General features: G+C 41.9%; 1 protein-coding gene across 5 annotated transcripts in view; it reads right to left on the reverse strand.

The window, feature by feature from the left end:
- The window catches only part of EXPH5 (exophilin 5), a 74,628-nt gene that overhangs the window by 46,268 nt on the left and 4,867 nt on the right, over window positions 1–23,493 (reverse strand). Inside the window, exons 1-2 of one of the 5 annotated variants that reach the window (XM_036902648.2) lie at window positions 11,063–11,476; window positions 9,543–9,696 (exon numbers count right to left, since the gene is read on the reverse strand). The exons of 3 other annotated variants lie outside the window; for them this stretch is intronic. In XM_036902648.2, coding sequence (XP_036758543.2) covers window positions 9,543–9,559 — 17 coding nt within the window. In that variant the 5' untranslated portion in view covers window positions 9,560–9,696; window positions 11,063–11,476. Of the gene's footprint in view, window positions 1–9,542; window positions 9,697–11,062; window positions 11,477–23,493 lie in introns of those variants that run through there. One more of the 5 variants, XM_036902649.2, reaches the window with a different exon arrangement.

Consider the following 23,493-nt stretch of genomic DNA (forward strand, 5'->3'; position numbering starts at 1 on the left):
ACAAAACAACTAGACCCTAGCACATCACTCCCTGAGCAAAGTGGGTCTGGAATTAAGTGGTAAGTGTATGTTTTGGGACAGCTGCTGCGTGAGGTGCTTCCACATACATTATCTCACTTAATCGCCACAGCTGCCCTGTGAGGAAGCTATTATTACACTCATTTTACAGTAAAAGGAATTAAAACCATAGGATGTGAGAAGGCTTGCCTGTGGTTTATACAGGGGTGAGCAAAAGAGCTAGGCTTCTACCCAGCATCAGAGCCCCACCAGCCAGCATGAGCATGTGTGTTGAGTGAGTACAGTTATTTCCAGATTATTTTCCAAAGCCTGAATTATTCAACACTTGTCTGTCTCTGCACTTTTTTTCCTGATGGCAGTCTCACCACTAGACTGTCAACTCCCTAAGCACAGTGCCAGATTTTCTGAACACACAGCAAGTGGTGACTAAATATTTGTTGAACAACCCAAAAAATGAATTCAAGAGAATTAAAAACTAGAGTTTTTAGCCTTTGTTCCCCTCGTATTCCTCTTTATAGAGATGCTCAGACATTTTCCACTGAAACTTGAGTTCATGCAAGTTGAGTGTTAGGAATCCACAAGTGTAGGGAAGTTGCTTGGAGTGCAGAATTTTACATAAATGTCTCTTGTAAGGCTATTAAAGCACAGTTTTAAGGTAGGTTAGAGCCAGTAAATTCTGATCCTTGGATAAAGTATATGTTCTCAATATCTTGGATTTGCTTATTGTATTATTCATGGTTTCTTTCCAATGATGGTTACATCCTAAATTCTGACCACACTCTCTGTAATGCTAGTTATGTAGAGTCAGGTAATAGCACAGAACTGTACTTGTGCATATCTAGTGCATCTCTCCTTCATTTTCATGATAAGAATGCAGAGCATCTTTTCTTTTTTTCCCCTCTTTTGTATTCAGATAACTTTTGCTAATTCTTACAACAATATCCTTCCAGGAAAAAATGCAGAAAGAGGAGTGATCTCAGCGTAGCCTAGGCAATTCCACAAGGTGGAAAGAGAGTGATGTCACCGCAGTCCCATGGTTTCATTCTGGGTCCAGGCAGAAAGGTCACAAGACTACATTGTCTTCACTATAATTATTTACCCACAATTACATATTCGCCTCAATTCTCTCTCTCTGTATCATGCAAACCTAGAGATGTAGGAAGCCAACTCTAATCCAACATTCTGGAAGCTTTAACTTTAAGGAACTTAATGTTGCAAGATGACATCCCTCTCCCTCTACCCTACCCACACACACTGACCAAATATGCAAGCCAGATGAAAAGACAGACAGTTCAAATAGCTATTCAGTCTTTGCTGCAGGACACAGAATGCTGAGGTGATGCCCTGAGGTTTCTCCTAAATGCCACCATCATCCAAGTACTGCCCCTAGGTTCCCATGGAAGATAACTTCATGACTTGCCAATCATTGTGCACTACTGCAGGGTTCATTGACATAGTCAAAGAAAGTTTGATGTGGACATCAGTTACAGCTCATGGCTTTGGATTACTGTTTGCAAGTCATGTTCAAAAAGAGTTAAACCTTGAAGAAACTCTTATCCAAATGGTTACTGCCTTTTGCAAGACCCCTTTAGCAAACCTGTCTTCCAATGGTTGGCTGGGTTTTTAAGCTACTTTTCTTCACCTACTGACCTGAAAAAAAACCCAACACTCCACCTTATCAGAACTTACTGCAGAATCATATTCCAAAGGGCTTCACTTTGAATATTTCCCCTAGAATCCTTGTACTAAATGTTTTCATTAGAATGATTACTCTGCTGATCAGTTATTCCAAATGCACATAATGTTTTCATATGGTATTATCTCATCCAGAAGACCTTACGTTTTGTCTTTAGATGTAGTTATATCTATTTACCCAAACACCCCAACAAAGCACTCTACCAGTAACCCTACAACAAAATCAGGACCTGGGGTGGAATAAAATAATGCTAGCAGTGCCAATGCATGTGTCTACACCAAATTATGTCACTTAGTTGTGGAAACTAAACATTTGTGTAAAAGATATTTTACTGATAATATTGTTATATGTTATTTGCTATCATTTTTGCTTTCAGTTTCTACTAACAAATTCTTTCTCAATAACAAACAATTTATGATCATTTTTCCTAATGTATTCAATGCTTTACATATCTCAATGGATCTTTGGAGAAAAGGCCAAAGGAAACTGTGTTACACAATAAAAATGATAATGTAACATTGGAGGCAATTATGTACCTTAAATGAATATGTTTCAGTGCATTAGTAATAGGTACAGAATTGTACTCTATCTGTAAACAATCAATCCATTTCTCAAAAATGAAAAGAAATGTTTACTTTGTATATGTATGTAGGTGTAGCCTATTCTTTATTCACAACGACCCAAGATTTTGAAAGTCATCATCTGTTTAGCTTTGAATCACTTTGGCCTTGCTTGCAAAAATGTTTGGTTCCTTTCAGGTAGGAAAAGTAATGTATGGCACAGAAAAAAAAGCCTGGATATGTGATTCCCCCCATCGTTTTGTTTTGTTTTAAATCATTCTGGCATCTCTATTATCTTTAATAGATCTAAGAATAGGACTCAGTAGTAATGAGTAAAGCATGGAGGGAGCTCTGAGAGATGTGGACCACTTTTCTGGCATACAGGCAGTCCATGAAGCGCTGGAAGCCTGTCTCACTCATAGGAAAGGGGTCATGGGTAGTTGCTACGCTTTGGGTCATGTGACCCAACATTTTTTGCATTCCTGGTTGTAATCAACTAAATCCATGAGCCAAAAGCTAAACATGAGGAAGAATGCTGCCCAGCTGATCAGCTGTATTTTGGAGGGTGATTAACAACTTAATCACGGCCTTCCTCTTAGCAAGTCTTGAAACCACGATGACAAGTAAGCCAAACTCAAGTCCACAGAGGCTGAGGGATACACATTGAGAAGGCATTAAGCAGTATCGTAAGTAGAAGCTGTGAGGCAACAATCATGAATAGGCAGAAGCCACAGGGCACAGAGGAAAGTTGCAAAAGGAAAATCAGTTATGGCAATGGAAACAAACAGGGAGGAGCAGATTAACTGAGCCACTTGTCTGGCCGATTATCAGTCCACAGATTGGCACCAGAATGCTGTATTCTGACCAACATTCCAGTTACCAAGAAACGGCTGAGCAGGGTGAGGCTGTTTGCTGTGTTTCCTTATTTCCCCACTGTAGACTTAACAATAAAGTGCCACCCATCCCTTGAGGTAAACTAGTGTGTGTTCCTTTTCACCTGAAAGAATGTAACTAAAACATCCAGTCATAAGCAACATGTAGGAATCTGTACACAAGGGAATTCTTCAGTATTGAGACAGGAAATTTCCAAATGCCAACAAAACTGAGTTTGATTTACCACTATAAAAAATTTTTAATCATATCAAAGTGTGGGCAAAGGGTTTGTTTGTGTTTATACAGAGGATCAAAGCCTAATTTGGCTACCCAGAAAACGAATTAAGATACAATATGAAGAAGAACTTCCAACATCAACATCCTTTGGAAGAGTCATTCCAGAAGATGATCATCAAAAAACTTCAGCAAAGATCCTGGTGCTGTTGCAGTTGTAGCCGCATTCATCCCACCAGTTCCTGGACTTGCCATTGGAATGAAGAAGGAGATATCTAAGCTGGCCTGTGCATACAGTAAAACAACAAATTTGACTGGATCTATACTGTCGGAACTCAACCAAGAATTAGGAGAAGTACAAGTTGCAGTGCTCCAAAATCGTGCGACTATAGACTATCTACTATTAAAAGATCATATTGGATGTGAACAGTTCCCAGGAATGTGTTGTTTTAATTTGTCTTATTTTTCTCAAACTATTCAAATTCAGTTAGACAATATCCATCATATCATTGATAAGTTTTCACAAATGCCTAGGGTACCTAACTGGTTTCCTTGGTTTCACTGGATATGGCTGGTAATTGTAGGTCTGCTTTTGTTATGTATCTGTATTCCTATTCTGTTAATGTGTGTATGCAATTTAATTAGTAGTTTGTTAAAACCTATACATGCTTATATTACTCTACAAGAAGTTATGTCAAAGAAATAATCAATCTTCCCATGTTTTCTTCCGTCTGCTACTTCTATAGCTTTTCTTCTTCCTTCCTAATTACAGCCCTTTAGTAGAATTCGTGCCTCATATAGAAAATTACCGAGTACCATAATTCTTCCAAGTGGTAAAGATACCTCAAGACAAATGCTGGGCATAGAAGCCACAGGGCATAAATATGCAAAGAAGTAAAAAGCTAACCTTTTTGAAGAATATTGCTTCTCTCTCACTTACCAACTTTACATTTCCCTGTATGGCCCTGGAAGATGACTGATTAGCCAGAGACGGGTAAGATTCCTCAAGAGAGCAACAACCTAAGACAGGCACAGTTGCAGGGGGGCCATCAGGTGAGAAACTGGGGATCAACAGAGGTGAGGCTTAGAACCTCACCCCCCTTGTTTTGAGAGAAATCTTCTGCATCTGTGGATGTTTTGTTGCCCTTGTCTAGTTTGGATTAATACTTAGTCTATAGGCACAGACCTGATCATCTACATTTGCCCTCTTACAGCACTAAATTATGTTTTCTACCTTTATCTTGCATCTATCTACCACTTCAGCATTTTATTTAAAAATAATAATAATAATAATAATAAGGGAGAAATGTGGGATTCACATATAAATCAAGTATAAAAATCAAACGAACAATCATATCTGACTTGATTGTTTATAGTTCATGATGCGTGATCAAAACTGAAAGTTTCTCTGATATGACTGCCCTTGCACTGTTCACCATGTAAGAACTTATTCACTATGTAAGAACTTGTTCACCATGTAAGAACTTGTTCATTATGCTTCAGAAGATTGGAGACTGTTGAGAATTAGGCTTGGGGTTGATTAATGATTGTGCATTGAGTCCCCTGTACAGAATTTTATTGTTGTTAACAACCATTTGATCAATAAATATGAGAGATGGCCTCTCAAAAAAAAATTTTTTTAAGTCCTTTTTAAAAATAATCTAATTATGAAAATAAAATTACCCTCAACCCAGAAGATGTGGAAATTACAGAAAAGCTCAAAGAAAAGAAAGTTACTCATAATTCCCACAACCAGAGATACTGCTGTGAGTGTGTATGTCCATCTGGCATTTTAAAGCAGAGGTAGTGGGATGTTGCACTGGGACTCAACAGTCTCAGTTTGCTGATGTATGAAAGCAAGAGATTCCTCATATCCAAGTAAATTGTAAGAAGACCAGTCAGGAAAACTTGCTTGATCGGATTTATAAAAACAAACTAAAAAGAAGCCAAAGCCTTTCCCCTGTTTTCTTCCAGTTTTACAGTTTCCAGTCTCATGAGTAAGTCTTAACACATTTTGAGTAGATATTTGTGAATGGTATAAGGGTGCAATTTCATTCTTTTGCAAGTGGACATCCAGTTTTCCCAAAACACTTGTTGAAGAGACTATCCTTTCCCCATCACATGTTCTTGGCAGCCTTGTCAGAGATCAGCTGACGTATACTCATGGATTTATTTTATAGTCTGTTTCATTGGTCTATATATCTACCTTTATGCAAATACCAGATATTGTTTTAATTACTGTAGCTTTGTAATATGTCTTGAAATCATGAAGTGTGATGTGATTTCATGGATATGACACCAAAAATATGGGCAACAAAAGTAAAAATAGACAAATGGGACTATATTAAACTAAAAAGCTCCTGCATAGCGAAGGAACAACCAATAAGGTAAAAAAGGCGACCTGTAGAATAGGAGAAAACATGTGCAAACTATACCTCTGACAAAAGGTTTATTTCCAAAATACTATTTAAGGAACTCTTACAACTCTAAAACAAAAACACTAATAACCTGTTAAAATGGGCTAAGGACTTGAATAGACATTTCTCCAAAGAAAGCATACAAATGGTCAAGAGACATATGAAAAGATCCTCAGTTTCAATAATCATCAGGTAAATGCAAATCAAAACCATGAGACCTCACCACACACCTGCTAGGATGGTTATTAAAAACAAGACGAGTGTCGGCAAGAATGAGGAAACTGGAACTCTTGAACGCTGTTGATGTGAATACAAAATGGTGCGGCTACTATGGAAAAACAGTATGGAGGCCCCTGGAAAAATTAAAAATAGTACTATCATATGACCTAACAATTCCACTTCTGGTAATGACCTAAGTAAATTAAAACCCTGATTTAGAGAGATATCTACACCCCCATGTTCATAGCAGCATTATTCACAATATCCATGATGTAGAAACAATCTAAATGTCCATCAACAGATGAATGGATTTTTAAAATGTGATATATACCTACAATGGAATATTATTCAGCCTTTAAAAAGATGGATATCCTACAATATGGGACAACATGGATGAACATTGAGGACATCATGCTAAGTGAAATTAGCCAGTCACAGAAGGACAAATGATTCCACTGCGTGATTCCACCTACACAAGGTTTCTAAAATAGTCAAACTCATAGAAGCAAAGAATAGAACACTGGTAGTTGGTCTGGGGGGAGGACAAAACGGGGAGTTGTGAATCAACAGTATAAAATTTCAGTTATGCATGAACCAATGAGTTCTAGAAATCTGCTGTATAACATTGCGCCTATAGATGACAGTACTGCATTGTGCACTGAAAAAATCTGTTAAGAGGGTAGATCTCACGTTTTTTAGAAAAAGCAGTCAAGGCCATCTTGTCAGGGTGTTAAGTCCCCTCACCCCACACGGAGCCCCAAGAACAGCGACACAGGGAGGGGCTGTGAGTAGGCTTCTTCTGTGGGAGGGGGGGCTTCAGCAGCACCTCTGAAAGATCTTGGTGCACGTCCCTTCCAGTCTGGGGAAAGGCTGACTGGTGTCCGACTCCTGCCCAAGGAGTAGAAGTTAGAGGAACCGGGGTGCCCAGCCCGGAGTGAAGCAAGCCAAGGGAGGCTGCAGGGCACTGGCTCAGCCGCATCGGCCCGCGCTTCCAGGGTCTCTCCAGCAAAAATGGGGCGCGTTTCCCTCGGACAAGACCCAGGCCACAACGGAGGCTGAGGAGGCTGGGCTTCTCCAGGTTCGTGTCCACGGGAGCTGACGCGGGATGCGAAGAGACCGAGTTGAAAGAGACTGTGGGCGAATCACCAGGATCCTAGGGACACAGGGACATCAGGAGAGGGCAGGGGTGGCACATCATTCCATCAGGAAAGCCGCGGGAGTTTGGCGTCTTCAAGTGACCGAAGGACCTTACTACCTGGGGGTGAGCAGGAAAGTCATAGCACTGCCCACGCTTTTACCCAGTGGCATTTAAAGGCAAAACTAAAGACGCTTTCTGAGTACATTCCGTGAGTTCTGCTTGTTCAACATGCCAGTTATACATGTATGCATAAAAAAACATTTGCTCTATAAATGCTGGTTTGCAGCCAACATTTCCCACTTGGTATTATATTAAGGATGCTGCTATATATCAATATTCTCTTACCATTATATTTCTGTACCATAGTATGTGTACCTACTCCCTTATTGTAGGATATGTGAGTTGTTTCTAATTTTTCTCAGACATAATGTTAAACACAGTTCAGACCTATTATTGTGCACATCTCTGATTCCTTAGAATAAATTTCCTTGAAGTGGAATTGCTGGGCCAAACGATGAATGTGTTTTAATGACTTATGAAATATACCACCAAATTGCTCTGAAGTAAGGTTACAACAATCTTTTTTCCAACCAGATTTTATATGAGGCCAATTTTCCCGTGTCCTTGCCAAAATTGGTAGTCATTGTTCTTATTAATCTTTGCTAATCTCATATCTAATAAGCAAAAAAGGTGTTTTTTTATTTTAAAAAATCTGATTACCAAACATTATTTCACATGTTTATTGGATACATGTAATTTTTTATGACTTATCTGCTTAACATTTTTACTTATTATTTTAACCTAGGTGTCATTGACAATATTAGTTCTTTGAAGGCAAAGGGCCAAAAGAATGTCAAAGCTGGAAACTCTTGGTATTTGCTTCAGAGAGCAGCTCAACACACTGGTTTGTGTATCACTGAGCAGGTGCTCAGACTGGCCACCACAACATCCTACAGAGTACTACTGAATGTTGTCTTCAGTGCACCTAATTTTCTTAGTTGTTTGCCCCCTATTGCTCTTGCATCTCTTCAGGTGGCAGTAGTTAAGTATATTCTCAAAAGAGAAATATAAAGTAGCCCAACTACACAGACACTACTGTCATTAACATACTCTAGCACCATCTCTCTTCCCAGCCAGTTGTCCCAGACTGGCATGGCTGCATATAATCACTGTCTGAGCCTGTGGGAGGGTGTTGGACTGGGATAGGTGTGGACGATCAGTCCACTGTTTCTAATCCTTTTGTTATTTGGGCAGATCAAGTAACATCTATGTGTCACATTTTCCTCATCTGTGAACCTCCATTCTTCATGACCATACCACCTGCTTACCCATCTGGACTCATTTCCCATTGTCCTCTCATTTAAACCCTGGGTCCCAGCCATTCCAAACTCTTTGCCATGCTCTGGGCCTTTTTCCAAGTTTCACTTCTGCTAGCAATGTCCTTCCTTACACATTCTTTGTCCCATGATCTAACTCATGCTGGCACTTATCTAAAGGATTGAAAATGATATGACACAGCATGTGGTAAATTTTTAAAAGTAAAACAGTTTCTCCACTCACACTACTTCTGGCACTGACTACCCAAGGTTAGTGCAGACCACACAGGCTTAGTTCCACAGAATGACCCCTCTTCAGACACTAATCTCAAGAACAGGCCTCTAGTCCTTCAAAGCAGGGGTTCCCATGACCCCTCTTCGGGTTTGATAATTTGCTGGAACAGCTCACAGAACCCTGGTAATTTGCCATTACCAATTTAGTACAAAGGATATTTTAAAGGATACAAATGAACAGCCAGATGAGAAGATGTTTAGGACAAGGTCCAGAAGGGTCCTGAGCCCAGGAGTTTCCGTCCCCACATAGTTTGCAGTATGCCACCCTCCTGGCGTGTGGATGTGCTCCTGTTCACCAACCCAGAAGCTCTCTGAACACAGCTGTTTAGGGTTTTTATGGAGGCTTCATTATGTAGGCATGATTAAGTCATGGGTCATCCGTGACTAGGTCAGTCTCCACACCCCTCCCTCTGACCTTCCCATAAGGTCAGGGAGTGGAGCTAAAAGTTTCACCCTCTAATCATGTGGCTGGTTTCTCTGGCAACCTCCCCTAGCAATGAAGAGTCAGAAACTGGTGTAGTTGAAAGAAGCTTATTATGAATAACAAAAGACGCTCATCACTACCACTCACAAAATTCCAAGGATTTTAGAAGCTCTGTGCCAGGAACCAGGAACAGAGACCAAAACATATACTACATATTTTTTATTGTGTCACAATCATATAATAGAAAACCAAGGCTTGCTTTGGGATCATACAGATGGATAAGATTAATTCTGGTTAAGGGGTGGAAACATTCATGAAGATTGGTTTTAAAGGACAGGTAGGAGTAGACTTACTGGCATATAAGCCCCATGAGGGCAGCGTCTGACTCCACCACTCCTCACTAGGGATGCTCATTCCTCGGTGAATGAGCAAATGACTTGGGAATACATACTGTGTATGTAGAGGAGGGCAGTGGGTATGAGTGAAGGCCATCATTTGCAGAGTAATCTGAATGCAGAAAGTAAAGTAGAAGAGTGAAGGACTTGGCTTTGTTTTAATTTTGTCTGTCTTAAGTGGTCAGAGGAGGTTTTTAGCTGCTGGTCTCGCATAAGAGAACTTGTCCAGATCTACTCATGGAGAGCAACCATTATCTATTAATATTTTCACACCTGTCCTGTGTCACTGACCTATAAATAAGAATTCCAGAAACTCTAAGTTATCTCAACTGCTCAGCAGAACACACAGAAGAAGTTTCAATACTAAGATCACGCAAGTCCTTCCAAAGCTTTTATGTTTCCATGTAAAGAACAGGGCTTGGAGGGGAAGTTAAACATTTCTTTTTGTGGCCTCATGCCTGCCATTCACACAGACACCAACACACTTGTGACTGATCCTAATTCAGTAGATTCAGCTGAAAGGGCGAGTTAGGGAGAAAGGTGCCACATAACACATCAGCACACAGTTGACTTCTATTTTATCAGAAATGATTTTGTGTTGCTCTATTTATCATTTATAGAATTAAAAAAAAATTAACATAAGTCTCATTCCTTTTGTGCAAGATTGCTAAAAATTAGTGAATATTTAGCAGAGATTACTGAAGGCGAACAGATCCCCAGGGAGAGGGAAGGAAGGCATTCAGGTGTGATAGAATGTTCTAGCACGCCAGCAGTTACTCACGATAAGAAAACACCAGTCCTTTTCTTTCGAATGTGGGTTCCCAATACTGACATGAATAATTTTTCCGAATTGAAGATTTACATATTGCAACTACTAATTAAAGTTCAATAAGTGTGTTATGTACAATTGATTCATTGGAAACATTAATAAGCCATAATTGGAAGTCATTCCCTATAATCTACCTGCCACTTATTCACCTCCAGTCACCCTTCAAGGCCAGCCTCTTTATGAAGCCTTTCATAGCAGTTTCAGCTCACATTCACCTTTCTCTCACTACAAAATCCTATCATCTGTGCCACCCATTAGGCACTTAGTTATATCCAGGTTTATAATATTACTTAAATTTTCATGCTCTGCCCAAATAGTTTATAAATTTCCTGGATCCTACACTTTGTATTTACAAAAGCAGATTGTTCAGTCCATACAAAGAGTAGACTCAAAATATTTGTTAAGTATCTGTTATTTTAATAAAATGAAAATATCACTTATCTTGGGATTTATTTAAGTAAACTCCATTCATGATAAAGGAGTATCTTTCTCCTTTATCATTATGCCTGATGAAAGTATATATATATATATACCATATTCATCCTTGCTGCTTTGAACCGGAGGTGTATGTTTAGTATATTTAAGCAAATTCTGGAATACTAAAGCCAGACGGTCTGCCAGGGCCTTCGTCCTGGTGTCAGCAGCTTACCTGGTGGGTGTTGAGCAGTGCGACGTAGAATGATGACTTTGCCCCCTTTTCAATGACTCTGCACAAGCTTGTAAACCAAGGTCCCCAGTGTCCTAGGCTGGTGGGCAGGGCACTTGAAAGAGAGGGGATCCCCCACTTGCTGCAGGTGAAATACACTTCTGCTGACCCCGTACCAAAGAGAAAAGGGCTGCTGAAAAGTCAGCTTGCTGCTACCCGTAGGGGAACGGCCACGTCAAATGAAGCAGCTCGCTTTTTCTTGGAGGAGAGAGTATTTCAATTATCAGTTGCCCTTATTTTTGCTTAGAATGGGAGAGAAATAAAGCTCCTGACAGAAGTCCAAAGTGGAGAGGGAGGAAATGAAAGCACCTGCAGTTCCTCTGGCTGGCAGGCACCTGCTGTCCGGCAGATGGTGGTCCCTGTGGGCCCATGGGTCCCTCCTGCACTGCCAGGCCGCCACTTTGCAGCTTCTCCTCAGAAGGCCTTTTCCAGGCCATCTGGAGCTGGGGAACAGATTCCGCTCTCCCTTGCCAGAATTCTGCCTTGAAATCTGCCCACTCCTTTCAAGCCCAGTCCTGGCTATAGGCCTAAAACTTGACCTTAATTGCCAAGAGAGAATGTAATCAAGAGATAATGTCCCTAAATGTTGAACAGCAGATGGAGGGATTGATATCTTTTAATATCTAGATATATTACATCATCCTGGACTCACAAAGTGTAGAGTCCACTCGAATCCACCAGTTTCAGTGTAAACAGTAGGTCAAATGCCAAAAACTCATCAAAGTCAGAAACCTGAGTTCATATGAACATTCCTTTCTCCCTCCTCCTCTGGCCCATCAGCCCCCATGTCTTGCTATTTAACTTTTCAAATATTTCTTCAATCTCTCCCCCTCTTTTCATCCTTAATCAAGACCCCTGAATCTCTCTCTCCTACTCCAGGCTTCACTCTGGACACAGCCACAGCCATCCACGCAAGAAGCAAATGTGACTTTGTCACTCCTTTGCTCTGAGCATCTCGAAGGCTCTCCTTACCAAGAGTTTGTATGAGGCCCTCCCCTGCCAGTCACTGGCCCTCACTCGGGATTCTAGTGGTTCACACTGCTGATGGGGCCTGCATGGGCTTTCCCACCTGTGTGCCTCACCTAATGCCAGCCCCTCGATCTGGAATGCCTTTCCACTTCCATTCTCTCCACACCTCCTTCCAGACTCAGTTCAGGCAGCATCTCCTCCAGCAGGGCTTCCCTGAGACCTCACTTAGGGTTAAATGACCTCTGCATCCCTATGCATAACTGTCTTACCATATGCCAAGATATGTGCATGCTTTTAAACCCATCCCCCTTGCTACACTGAGAGATCATGCAGAGCATGGCTGTTTCTCTGGTGCTAGATTCATATAGAATCCCAAGCATATCTGCTAAGTAAATGAGTGTTTGCTGCTCAGCAGAAGTGTTTCATGATATGGAAAAAAAAAAATCTATCCTGTGGGGTTCTCCCTCTAGAGAGGACCACAGAGGTACCCGGACCTCTGACCCACAGTGCTGTGAGGCACCGAGGAGGGTCCTAAGGCAGCACTGCCTTAAAGCTGCAAACAAAGGAGCCTGTCCTATCTGGCCACTCCATGAGAACAGGTGAAATCTGAACGCTGCTTCTAACAATTTTCATAGTTAACTGACCTACAATACAAAACGCCCGATCCAAGCCAAGGGGGTTGCAGGGCCCTGGCTTTGCTTCCCCAAGACAACCAGGGCCCTTGGAGGTCTGGAATCTGCCATCTGCAGGGGGCCGCCACCTGCGAGTGCCTGTAGCACTCAGAAATGAAGCTCAGAAGAGCTGAGAACAGAAAAGCATTTTTATCATTTTAATGATAAAATTATAATTGTTTCAGAGCACTGTTTGGACATTGTGGCACTCACAACACTTGTTAGTGGGTTTTAGACACCCGCAAATTGTTTATAATGAAAAATTTACACTTATATATCCTTCTGTGCTGGTGAACTCCCCTTAGGTCCCTGTGAGGCCCAGGACAAGGGTTATAAGATGACACGTGAGAGAAGGGAGAAGGTGCGGGGATGGACACTGGGGCCGAGGCTCAGGAGGGCCACGCCAGGCCGGCCCAGGTGAGGTGGGCCGGGGTCCAGGGCGACTCTGAAGGTGGACAGCTATCCTGGAGGGGATGCGTCACTCATAATCCTTTTAAAGAGCTTTGCCTAGATGGCAGCGGAAAGCATTTGAAGAACCGTGGACAGACATGACCTAATTTGTTGGCCTTTCCAGTTGCCTTCTGTGGAGCGGGTGCTACAAAGCCGAATGTGTTTTGGTGGGGTGAGGGAGGGGTTCCCGAGAACGGCAGGGAGAAACCTCTGCCTTCGGAGGGAGAGGCACCAGGGGGCAGACCGAGGAGAGCGAGAGGCGGGCAGGCCCTCCCCGACACTCCCCCGCCGGCACGGCCACTGGCAGGCATTCCCGAGCAGGCCTGGGCGTCAGGCGCTCGCCCCACCCTGAGAATGAAGCGCCGGCACCCCCTGCTCTCAGTGGACAGAGTTCTCCCCTGGCCTGCGGTGGTCCCGAAGGCGAGCGGTGAGGGGCAAGCGCAAGAGCAGCTGTAAAATTCAGCCAGAAACTTAGACCTACCCAGTGCAGAGGTCGTTTCTATTACTTTTATGGCATCCAGAATAAAGGAAGAGAACCACACATAATACGCATGGCAGCAATTTTTAAAAGCAGGCTGTAAAATGTTCCGCAGTTTAAAAGCTGAAAAATGAGAAGAAAACCCTGTGTTGTCATATGGGCTCTGACACAATTTAAATCAAAATGCTGGCTGTTGAGGGGGCTTAATTAAGACCACAAGATTTTCCTCTGGCCACCTGGGAGCCTGGCCTCTGAGAGCTCCTGGGCCCCGCCGCCCCTGCCGGTCTCACGGCAGCAGCTCCAGGGTGCGCGCACAGGAGGGGGGGAGCGGGGAGCAGTGCGCCGACAGCGCCCGTCTTACACTGTGAGCTAATCTGGTGCGGCGGCAGAGGGCGGCTCCTGGGGATCATGGATAGCCTCACCTGACCCCTGCATTACCACTCCTATGATGTCTACTCGCATGTTCTCTCAATTGCTGTTTACCTCCCACAGCTAAGGTATTAACTTCCCCTGAACCTACACATTCACCCGCGTCTCCACTGTCCTGTGTCTGGACCACTTTACACGTGAAGTCATAGGACATGCTGCAAACAGGACAGTTAGGGTCCTAGGTTCTAGTCCCATAGCCACACCTGGGGGTTTCTATGGTCTGAGGCTCTTCAAGAAAAGAGAAAAATAAGGATAATATCTTAAATGGTTAAAATAAGGGTAATAATATCTGCTCTTTCCACCTTGCAGTGTATCTGAGGGGATCCAGTGAACAGATAGCTTAAAAGTGCTGCATATGTTTTAAAAGTCACCAGTCAAGTGTCCCTGAATAATCACAGAATCAGCAGAGAGAGACAACTAACTTCTTCTGATTTCTTTTGACCAATTTGTACTGATACCAGCTGCTTTACCCTTTCAGAAATTCTTTGGGCTTCCATGCTGCCCTTCTTCACCCATTTCCTTCTTCTGTGAACATGACCACTCAGCCCTCAAAATGAAGAGCCGATGGCTAGAGTTGGGTCCGAGGAAGCAAGTTCACAAGGCCAGGATCTACCAGTCTGTGGACACTGCACATTTGTGTGTATGTGTAACCCACACTTCATGGGCAGGAAAACAGAACAAAAACAACAAAAAGAAAAAGCAATTTTTCCAGTTGCCAGACTGAACAGCTCCAGGGGTAGAAGGTCCTTTTGATTCTGCCAAGCAATTTTAAAGTGGGAAAGTACTAGAAACAAGGTTTATTACTCTTGCATCAGGCATGGCCCTCCTGACTGCCCTTGCTAGGCCTCCAGGCTTTCCTCTCCCAAACCAAAAGGTTTTTTGAGAAGTTGGCAGACCCTCAACCTGGGCAAACAAGTTGAGTGTGGGACAGATGTGACAGGGGAAGTTGGGGAGGTCAGCCCAATGCCCAGGCAGCCAAGGTGGGATCCTTACAGCACAGGAAGAGTCATCTGGAGAACTTGAAAAAAAATACTCATGCCCGCCTGACCTGACCACAGACCAAGGAAGCCAGAAGGCTGGCAGGGGCCCTGAGAGATCCCCAGGTAGCTGTCATTTCAGCCAGGGGTGAGAATCTCTGTCTTAGCAAAGCCCGTGGTAAGACCTGTCATCACAGAAGCCAGGAAGGTGCATCAAATGTATGCAGTGCACAGGTGGGTGCACAGAGAAGCAGAGTGAGTACAGAGAAAGCAAGTGCAGCCCCCTGGGGATAGGTGGGTTCCACTGCCGCCATGCTGACATGATGCCACTTGTAGCTGGACTGGATGGTCTACAGCCCCTGCTTAGGAAGTACAGCACTGCGCTTTCCCCAGCAGGCGCCACAGACTGGACGTCTGACCCTGAGGCAGCCCATCCTCAGGCTGGCTGGAGATGCATCAGGTAACCTGGCATGCTGGTCACAAGCAAGAAGACGTGGAAAGACTCAACCAGATGAAGAATGTAGCAGCATGATGTGAGGGAATCAAAGGATCTGGAGAAGAGAGTGTGGGTGGTGACATGCAAAAAGAGTAAGTGACTGGTCTCTAGCACTGTTTTGTTTCCGAAGTCCTTCAAATCCCAGTTTCAGTTCATTTCTGAAAAATGGGAAAGTCTTTCTGCAAACCTTCTCTAACCAAGGTGCCCTGAATGACTCTCTTCCTCGCCTCCCAAGCCCCGACTCACAGGCATGGCGGGGACTGGCCACAGCAGAGGGAGAACACCCAGAAGGGCAGGGAGAAGGGGCAGCACAGAGAAGCAAGAGCAGAACAGGGCAACTTCCAACAGGTGCAGAAGCAAGAGAGAGAAATGTGAAAGAGCACAGAATGGGCATGAACGGTAGTTGAGGGAAGGAAAGCTCATGAGAATATTCTGGCAGAGAAGCAAAGCCTTAGATATTTAAGGCTAGGAAGTGAGAAAATGCAGACTCCAAAGGATGACACAATAGGACAAATGGAATGGAAGGGAAACGAAGAGGACACGAAATTATCCTTCCCCCAATCTGCTCTGCACCCCTGGGGGGCCCCTGCAAGCTGCGTTTTCCAGCTCTCACTGCCCGTCAGCTGCTTCCAGCTGGTTTCAGCCGGGCACTGGCAGGGCATCGCAGAGCAGAAGGGAACAAGTCAGGGTGTTTCTCCTCCTCCCTCTGCCTCATGCACAACTCGTAGCAGTGATTCTCTCTCCCATGCCTCCAAAATCCCAGCCAGGCTTCCCATGGTTCTGGTTTCTCGCGGGAGAATCCCAGCTTGCAGGCTGGATAACCCCAGCTGCTCCCTTTCTCTTCTCCAGCCAGTGGGGTGCTTGAACTGGCTTGTGCTGGCTCACAAGAGTGGGCTGTTAAATATTCAGGAATTTTGAGAGCTGGTTGTTAAACTGTTACTAGCCTGAAAGTGGCCAGTGCTACACAGGATGGCTTTTTCTCTTGGGGAGAGAGTTGCCAGGGCACCCCAGCCTCCAGGCTTCTTGAGGCCACCAGTCTTGGGTTTGCCTCACTGTTCCCTGGTTGGTTTCTATGCCTCTTTTCATCACCATGTAACCAACTCACTGTACTACATTCTGTTTTAAATACCGAATAGTTTCTGTGTTCCTGGTGGGACCTTGACTGATAACGCAGATAATGATTTCCTAAAGGGCATTACCAGTTCCCCTGTGAGCAGTAAACATTAAATTCACAACATTAAGGTTTTAATTGTTTATTTGTCTAGTAATCCTGTTAACTGCACAGCCTTGTGATTAAATATTTTTTAAAGCAAATTAATTTCGTTATAAATTAAAATATTATCCCCCCCCCAACAAAGTGTTGGTTTGAATAGCAAAAGAACCAGATCTAAATCATAACCAGGTCATTTGATGGAGGTCAAATGTCAGATGCCCTGATTTGCTACCTGGCATAGAAAATGGAAAGAGAAAGGAAACCGAAACATAATCTATTAACTATGGATACGAACATATGCATAACAAACAACCACACATCTCTGTACGGAAAAAGCCTTCTCCTACAATTTCCTTCTTAGGTTTCATGAAAGCTGATGCTGTAGCATTTGCCTCATCAACTCTTTGTTGCTGTTATTGTTTGTTTGTTCCACCACAATAATGGGCCTTAGAAGCAAATGGAAATATGGTACCAGGACAATTTGCTAGCTACTTGGGAAAAAAAAAAATGAATCTGTATAATTATCCTATGTTGTAGATAAAATGGTTATTATCTCAATTAAAAAGTCAAAATTTTAAAAAGATTAAAAAAACTAGAGGTAAACGTTGACCTAATTTCTAACTGGGGGAACATTCTAATCTTAAAAACAAAAGAAATTTTTTAACTTGGTACATTTTATTACATAAAAATGAAAAAAATAGTACTTTCTATTTTCAGATAAATTGAAGTTAAATGTAAATTGAAAACTTGGAAATACATTTGTAATAACTAGGACAAAAGTCAATTTCCTTCATGTATAGAGAAAATGTAAGAAACAACCAAACTGATACTCTGTGTCAGACAGTGTTGGCTGCCTTCTAGAACCCGCTCCCCTCAGTTCCCTTCCTTCCTGGTTTTGTGTGAGCAGCAAAGTGTTCATCCCAAGGGACAGATCGGAACTGGTATGAGCCTGACAGCTGAATCCCATTCCTTGATTCCTCGATTCCCTTGCAATGAAGGGTGGCCTTATGACCTGGTTCTGGACAAGGAGACATAGGGAAACCTGCTGGGATGGCATCTGTGAGAGTTTTACTTCCCCGATAAAAAGAATAGATGCGGTTGTCTCCACCCTATCCCTTTCCTCTTGCCTTGAACATGAATATGATGTCCGGGCAGGTGCACCACCTTGCATTGCAAAGACACCATCCAGACACCCTAAACCAGTAAACTACCTGGCAGTTGCCTCCTTCCAAAAGTTTTGTTATATCAGAAAAGTTTATCCCAATTCTTCAAAGCCATGGTTGGATCTGTTATTTGTGACAAAAGCTTTCCAAATACAAATCTTGAAATACAAATGGGCAAAGATATGAATAGATAATTCATAAGTCATGAAAGGTAAATGAAAAATAAACATATTTTTAAAAGTCTGAGTTCATTATAACCACAGTGTTAGACATTAAATCAAGTACATCAATTTTTTTTATCTGCAAAATTAGCAAAGATAAAAAAGAAAAAAAACACCATTCAGTGCTGGGAAGGGTGTGGTAAAACAAGTAGTTTCTCATACTGCCAGTCAAGGTACAATCTGGTAGAACATTTCTGGTAAGCAATTTAGTAATACGAAACAAGAATTTAGAAAACATTTATATGATAGGCTAATGATTCTACTTTTTAGAATTACTCTAGGGAGAAAATTTAAGTGGAATTAAGGATGTAAGCACAAAGGTTTGTCACAGTATTATTTAATGTAGCAATAATAAACAAGAGTAAGAAAAAAATCAAAGTGACTAAAACATTAGAATGGCTAATTGAACCATAAAATATATATGGTAGAAGAGTATGTAGCAGCAAAAAGTTATGTTGACTGAGAGTCTAATTTGAAGGGGTTATTTTTACGTTAGATATTACATAAATAAGCAAAAATATACACAGTATGATTACAACTGTATATAGTGAATGAAGGTGAAAACAGTTTGGTGCTACATAAAAAGTTAGCCCCAGAATCACCAAGTGTCACAGTCATTCCACTTCTGGGTATATACCCAAAAGAACTGAGAACAGGAACTGAAACAAATCCTTGAAGATAAATGTTCATAGCAGCACTATTCACAATAGCTCCAGGATGGAAACAACCCAAATGTTCATCAACAGAGGAATGGATAAACAAACTGTGGTATGTTATATATAACTGTATTCCATACAATGGAATATCATTCAGTCATAAAAAGGACTAGAGGTACAGATACATGCTACGAGGCAGATAAACCTCAAGTGCATTATGTTAAGTAAAGCAGACATAAAAGATTACATATTGTATGATTCTACTCGTATGAAATATCCAGAATAGGCAAATTCATAGAGACAGAAAGCAGATTGGTGGTTACCAGTAACTGGGGGGAGGCAGGAATAGAAAGTAACTAATAGGTCTTATTTTGGATGATGAAAATATTTCTAGTTTTGTGCCCAATTATCCCAGCACCATTTATTGAAGTCTGTCCTTCATTGAACTCCCTTTGCCCCTTTGTAAAAAAATTAATTGGCTATATTTTGGGGGTCTATTTCTGGGCTCTATTCTCTTTGTTCATTAAACTATATATCTTTTCCTTCACAAATACTATGCTATCTTGAATACTGAGGCTTCATAGCAAATCTTAAAATCAAGTAGTGTAGTTCTTCCAATTTTATTCTTTTTCAAAATTGTTTTGTCTATCAGTTCTGTTGCTTTTCCATCAAAATTTTAAATTTAGATTTCTAACTGTTCATTTCTAGTATATGAAAATACAAAAGATTTTTATGTTTTGATTTCGTATTCTACCACCTTGTTAAATTTCACTTACTAGTTCTAGGATTTGTTTTTTTGGAAGATTTGCAGTCATGTCATCTGCAAATAGGGACAGTTTTATTTTTTCATTTCTGATATGTATGTGTTTTATCTAATTACCTTGCATAAATTTGTTAGGACCTCAAGTATGATGTTGAGCAGGAGCAGTGTGAATGTACATCCTCGCCTTGTTCCCATCTCCGGGGAAAGCATTCAGTCTTTCACCATTAACTATGATGTTAACTATAAATTTTTTTGTAGATGTCTTTTATAATGCTCTATTTCTTTCTTGCTGAGAGTTTTTAATCATGAATGCATGTTCAATTTTGTCAAATGCTTTTTCTGCATCAATTGATGTGATCATGTGTTTTTCTTCTTTAGACTGCTAATATAGTGGTTTATACTAATTTATTTTAAAATATTGAGCCTGCCTCACTGTTATGAGTTGAATTGTGTCCTCCAAAAAAGATATATTGGAGTCTTAACCCTTAGGACCTAAGAATATGACCTTATTTGGAGATAGAGTCTTTACAGAAGTAGTCAAGTTAAAATGAGGTTCTTAGGGTGGACTCTAATCCAATATGACTGGTGTCCTTCTAGGAGGGAAAAATTTGGGCAGAGACACAGGGAGAATGCCATGTAAAGACTGAGCTAACGCTGCCACAAGCCAAGAGCAACCAGAAGCGAGGAGACTGACGAGGACCAGATCCTTCCCTGGTGACTTCAGAGGCAGCGGGCCCTTCCTGAGCCCTGGAGGGCACATCTGGACAGCAAAGCAGTGGTGGCCAGGTTCCTGTCCCCACAGCCCCAGCCCCCTTCCTCCTTCAACTGCTGCTGAAAGGCATTGTATTAAAGTTAAAACCAAGGCAAACTTGATATAAATATAAAACACCACACCCTTTCTTTGGGAAGTAGGGAGTTTGATCACTGTAGCCCCCAATTTCCTCTTTCATTATTAGAGAGCCTAACACGGCGGAATGAAGAAGCTGGCTTCTGTGGTATGCCGAGTTGGTATTTTAAGTACAGTCTTTAAATAAGGCCGTTGGCAATGCCAGTAAGAAAACATTCCTGAGGAGAACGAGGTGAGCCTATGGCTCTCAAATATCACGCAGACCTGAATTGCTTTAGCAAGGCTTGGGCCAGCGGGTCCTTAGTTTAAAGACCTAAGTGTGCTAACAGGAAGAAAAATATTTTCTGACTAACCTCAACCTGACCTTCTTTGTCCTTTACATGGTTTCCCAGATCTTTCTTTCCCTTACTTTGTATTCCCTCACAGAAGTTAAGGTCCATGTAGTTGGGAACTGAGTGCCTGCTGGGTGTGTGAAGCTCTCTATTGCTGAGACAATCCTTAATCACTAGGAACTCAAGATTTATATACAGAAACCAGCTTACCCACGAATACGTTAACATTACAAAAGTATAAAACACTATACAGAAAAGGTCAGAAAAATTCAGACACTCAAAAACAACCCAATTATAAAAAGGCATAAAGGTTAAAAAAGTCAAACGTTTTGCATTTATTACTGAAAGAGTCACCATTAAAAATAATCTATGATAATTGTAAGAAATAAAATAATGGTAAAAGTCTCTTTAAATATCATGTCATCTTAACAATTTGGAGTATATACTTACAAAATGCATATATGCTTTTTTAAAAAAACACAAATGATTACCTGCAAATTTTCCTATATAGGGCAAATACTATGAGTTTTTTCCCTGTATCTGTTACACCTTTTCCTTAATAATAACCTTCCCAACTTTTAGGTGCGCATGTGGCAACCTAGAATTGCATATTCTAGTGGAAACAGCAAGAGTTGTAAAGTGAGAAGATTCAGTGCTGGTTCAGTTACGAGCTAGATGGACAATGTGAGGGTGATCGCTTCAGCTTCTCTCTCCTTCCCTACAGGAGGCAGTACTGTGCAGTGACAGAGCAGACGGAGTTCACAAATCCCATACTTTCCAGTGTATTGTTTCAGTCAAGTTACTTATCCTAAGTTTCCTCTGTCGAATGGAGATAAAAAGATCTCTTAACTCATCAGGTTGTTGTGAGAATTAAATGATACAGAATACATGAAGAGTTCAGCACAGAGCAAGTGCTCAATGAATATGAGTTATTACTGTCATTACTCTTGTCAGCTTTTGGAAAAGATAAAAATACCTGCTTTATCAAACTAAGATGAGGATAAAAACAAACAGATACGAAAGACTTAAAAAGCCAAAGGAGTTATAATGTCCCAAACGTAGACCTACGAAGGACACTGCTCCTGAAGCTTGGGCTATGGACGCATGACATACCTCCAGGGGTATTGCCCAGGGAGTCCAGTCCACAGGAGAGACTAGACAGGAGAATGCATCTGAGAAAGATCTCCCCTCCGTGTAAAGGAATTAACTAAATCGTACATTATCGGAATGTGCAGACACCTCAGAGATCCCAGCATTGATCCCAGGCCTTGGAACATCATCAGAACACCGAGGCCTGCAGGGCTCTCCTGTGACTCCTGTGCAGGTCTCGCAGTTCCTTCCCCAGGCCACATAGGGCTACTTGGGAGCAGCATGCATACATTTATGTGAACATATTCATTTACGTGAATCTTATAGGATTTACCACCAACCCAAAACTTTCATAGACTGAAGCCACTGGAGCAGAACCAATGTTATTCTCTGCTGATTCCTCAGGGCCAACACAGTGTCTGACACATAGTAGATGCCCAATAAATAGGTGTCTGATGTTTCCTGAAAATCTCTCCCTTAGCCAGAGGCAGATTTCACCTGCTGGGAGAGGAGAGGGCAGGCAGAAAGCCTAGGAGAGACAGGGGACTTGTGCATTTGGCTTTTAATTTCTGCAGGATGCTGCAGCTTCCACCAGCTACCAAATGCTTCACCTCTGATAACTACCTGTGCCCTCCAGACTGAGCCACATCTCAGGTACATTAGTGTAAATCAATTAGAAACAACTAAGTTCTGGAAAACCCTCCTGGGCTTCAATCTTGTCACTGAGCAAAGATGGCCTAAATCTAGACATACCATTTTTCAACTTGATTATACCAGGCACTGTAACATCTTATACTTTATGTTTTCTGCAATAGGAAAAAAAAACCAGTTTTGATGTATTGATATCTCTTTTGTGAGCTAGCTAGTTGACACAATCTCTTGGTAATTTCTATCAGTTACATTTATGAGAAGGGAGTGGTTGGTGTGGGGGTGGAGGTTGGTGGTGATTGGGAGTTGTGCTTTTGAAAGACTTGTAAAAGATGCTTTTCAGATTTATATATTACATCTATGTATATAATGTGTATTTGTGTGTATATACACACACACACAAATGCACATACATACAAACACTTCCTCCAAGATGTGACAGAAGCATGAGAAAAATTTCCACCTGCCAATAAATAGTGATTCAAACTCTCAGCCACTTTTCTCCACTGAGGACCTGAGAAGTCATGCTCAAGTGAATACTTCCAGGAAAAATCCTTTCCACAATCAACAAGTGGAACTGTCAGATCGGAATTTAAGTGATAATTTCCACCTCTTTAACTGGCTCTCAGAATATTTCTGTAGCATGGATATCAGACTCAAAAGGCAAAATAGGATAATGTAACACAGAGATTATAGTGTGTTTCAGGGTTCAAAGGAGGGAGAAATCCTGTCTGGCTGGGCAGAGGGTGTTTGGGGGATGTGAGGAAAGTGAAGCAAAATGAGAGTAAGAAGTGGGGAGAGAAGCTAGGAGCTAGAGAAGCCTCTGACTCTAGCCAGTGCAGCCCTTTAATTCCTTCATCAAGTATTTACTGGAAGTCTAGGTCTAGTTCATGGTGCCCCTCTCATCTACGCCGTGAAGCCCAGCACCCTTCCCCTCATCTGCCTTCCTAGAGCATCAGGGGGTGGCCTGTG

Source organism: Manis pentadactyla, chromosome 13 (genome assembly GCF_030020395.1).
Source record: "Manis pentadactyla isolate mManPen7 chromosome 13, mManPen7.hap1, whole genome shotgun sequence".
In the NCBI taxonomy this organism is placed as follows: domain Eukaryota; kingdom Metazoa; phylum Chordata; class Mammalia; order Pholidota; family Manidae; genus Manis; species Manis pentadactyla.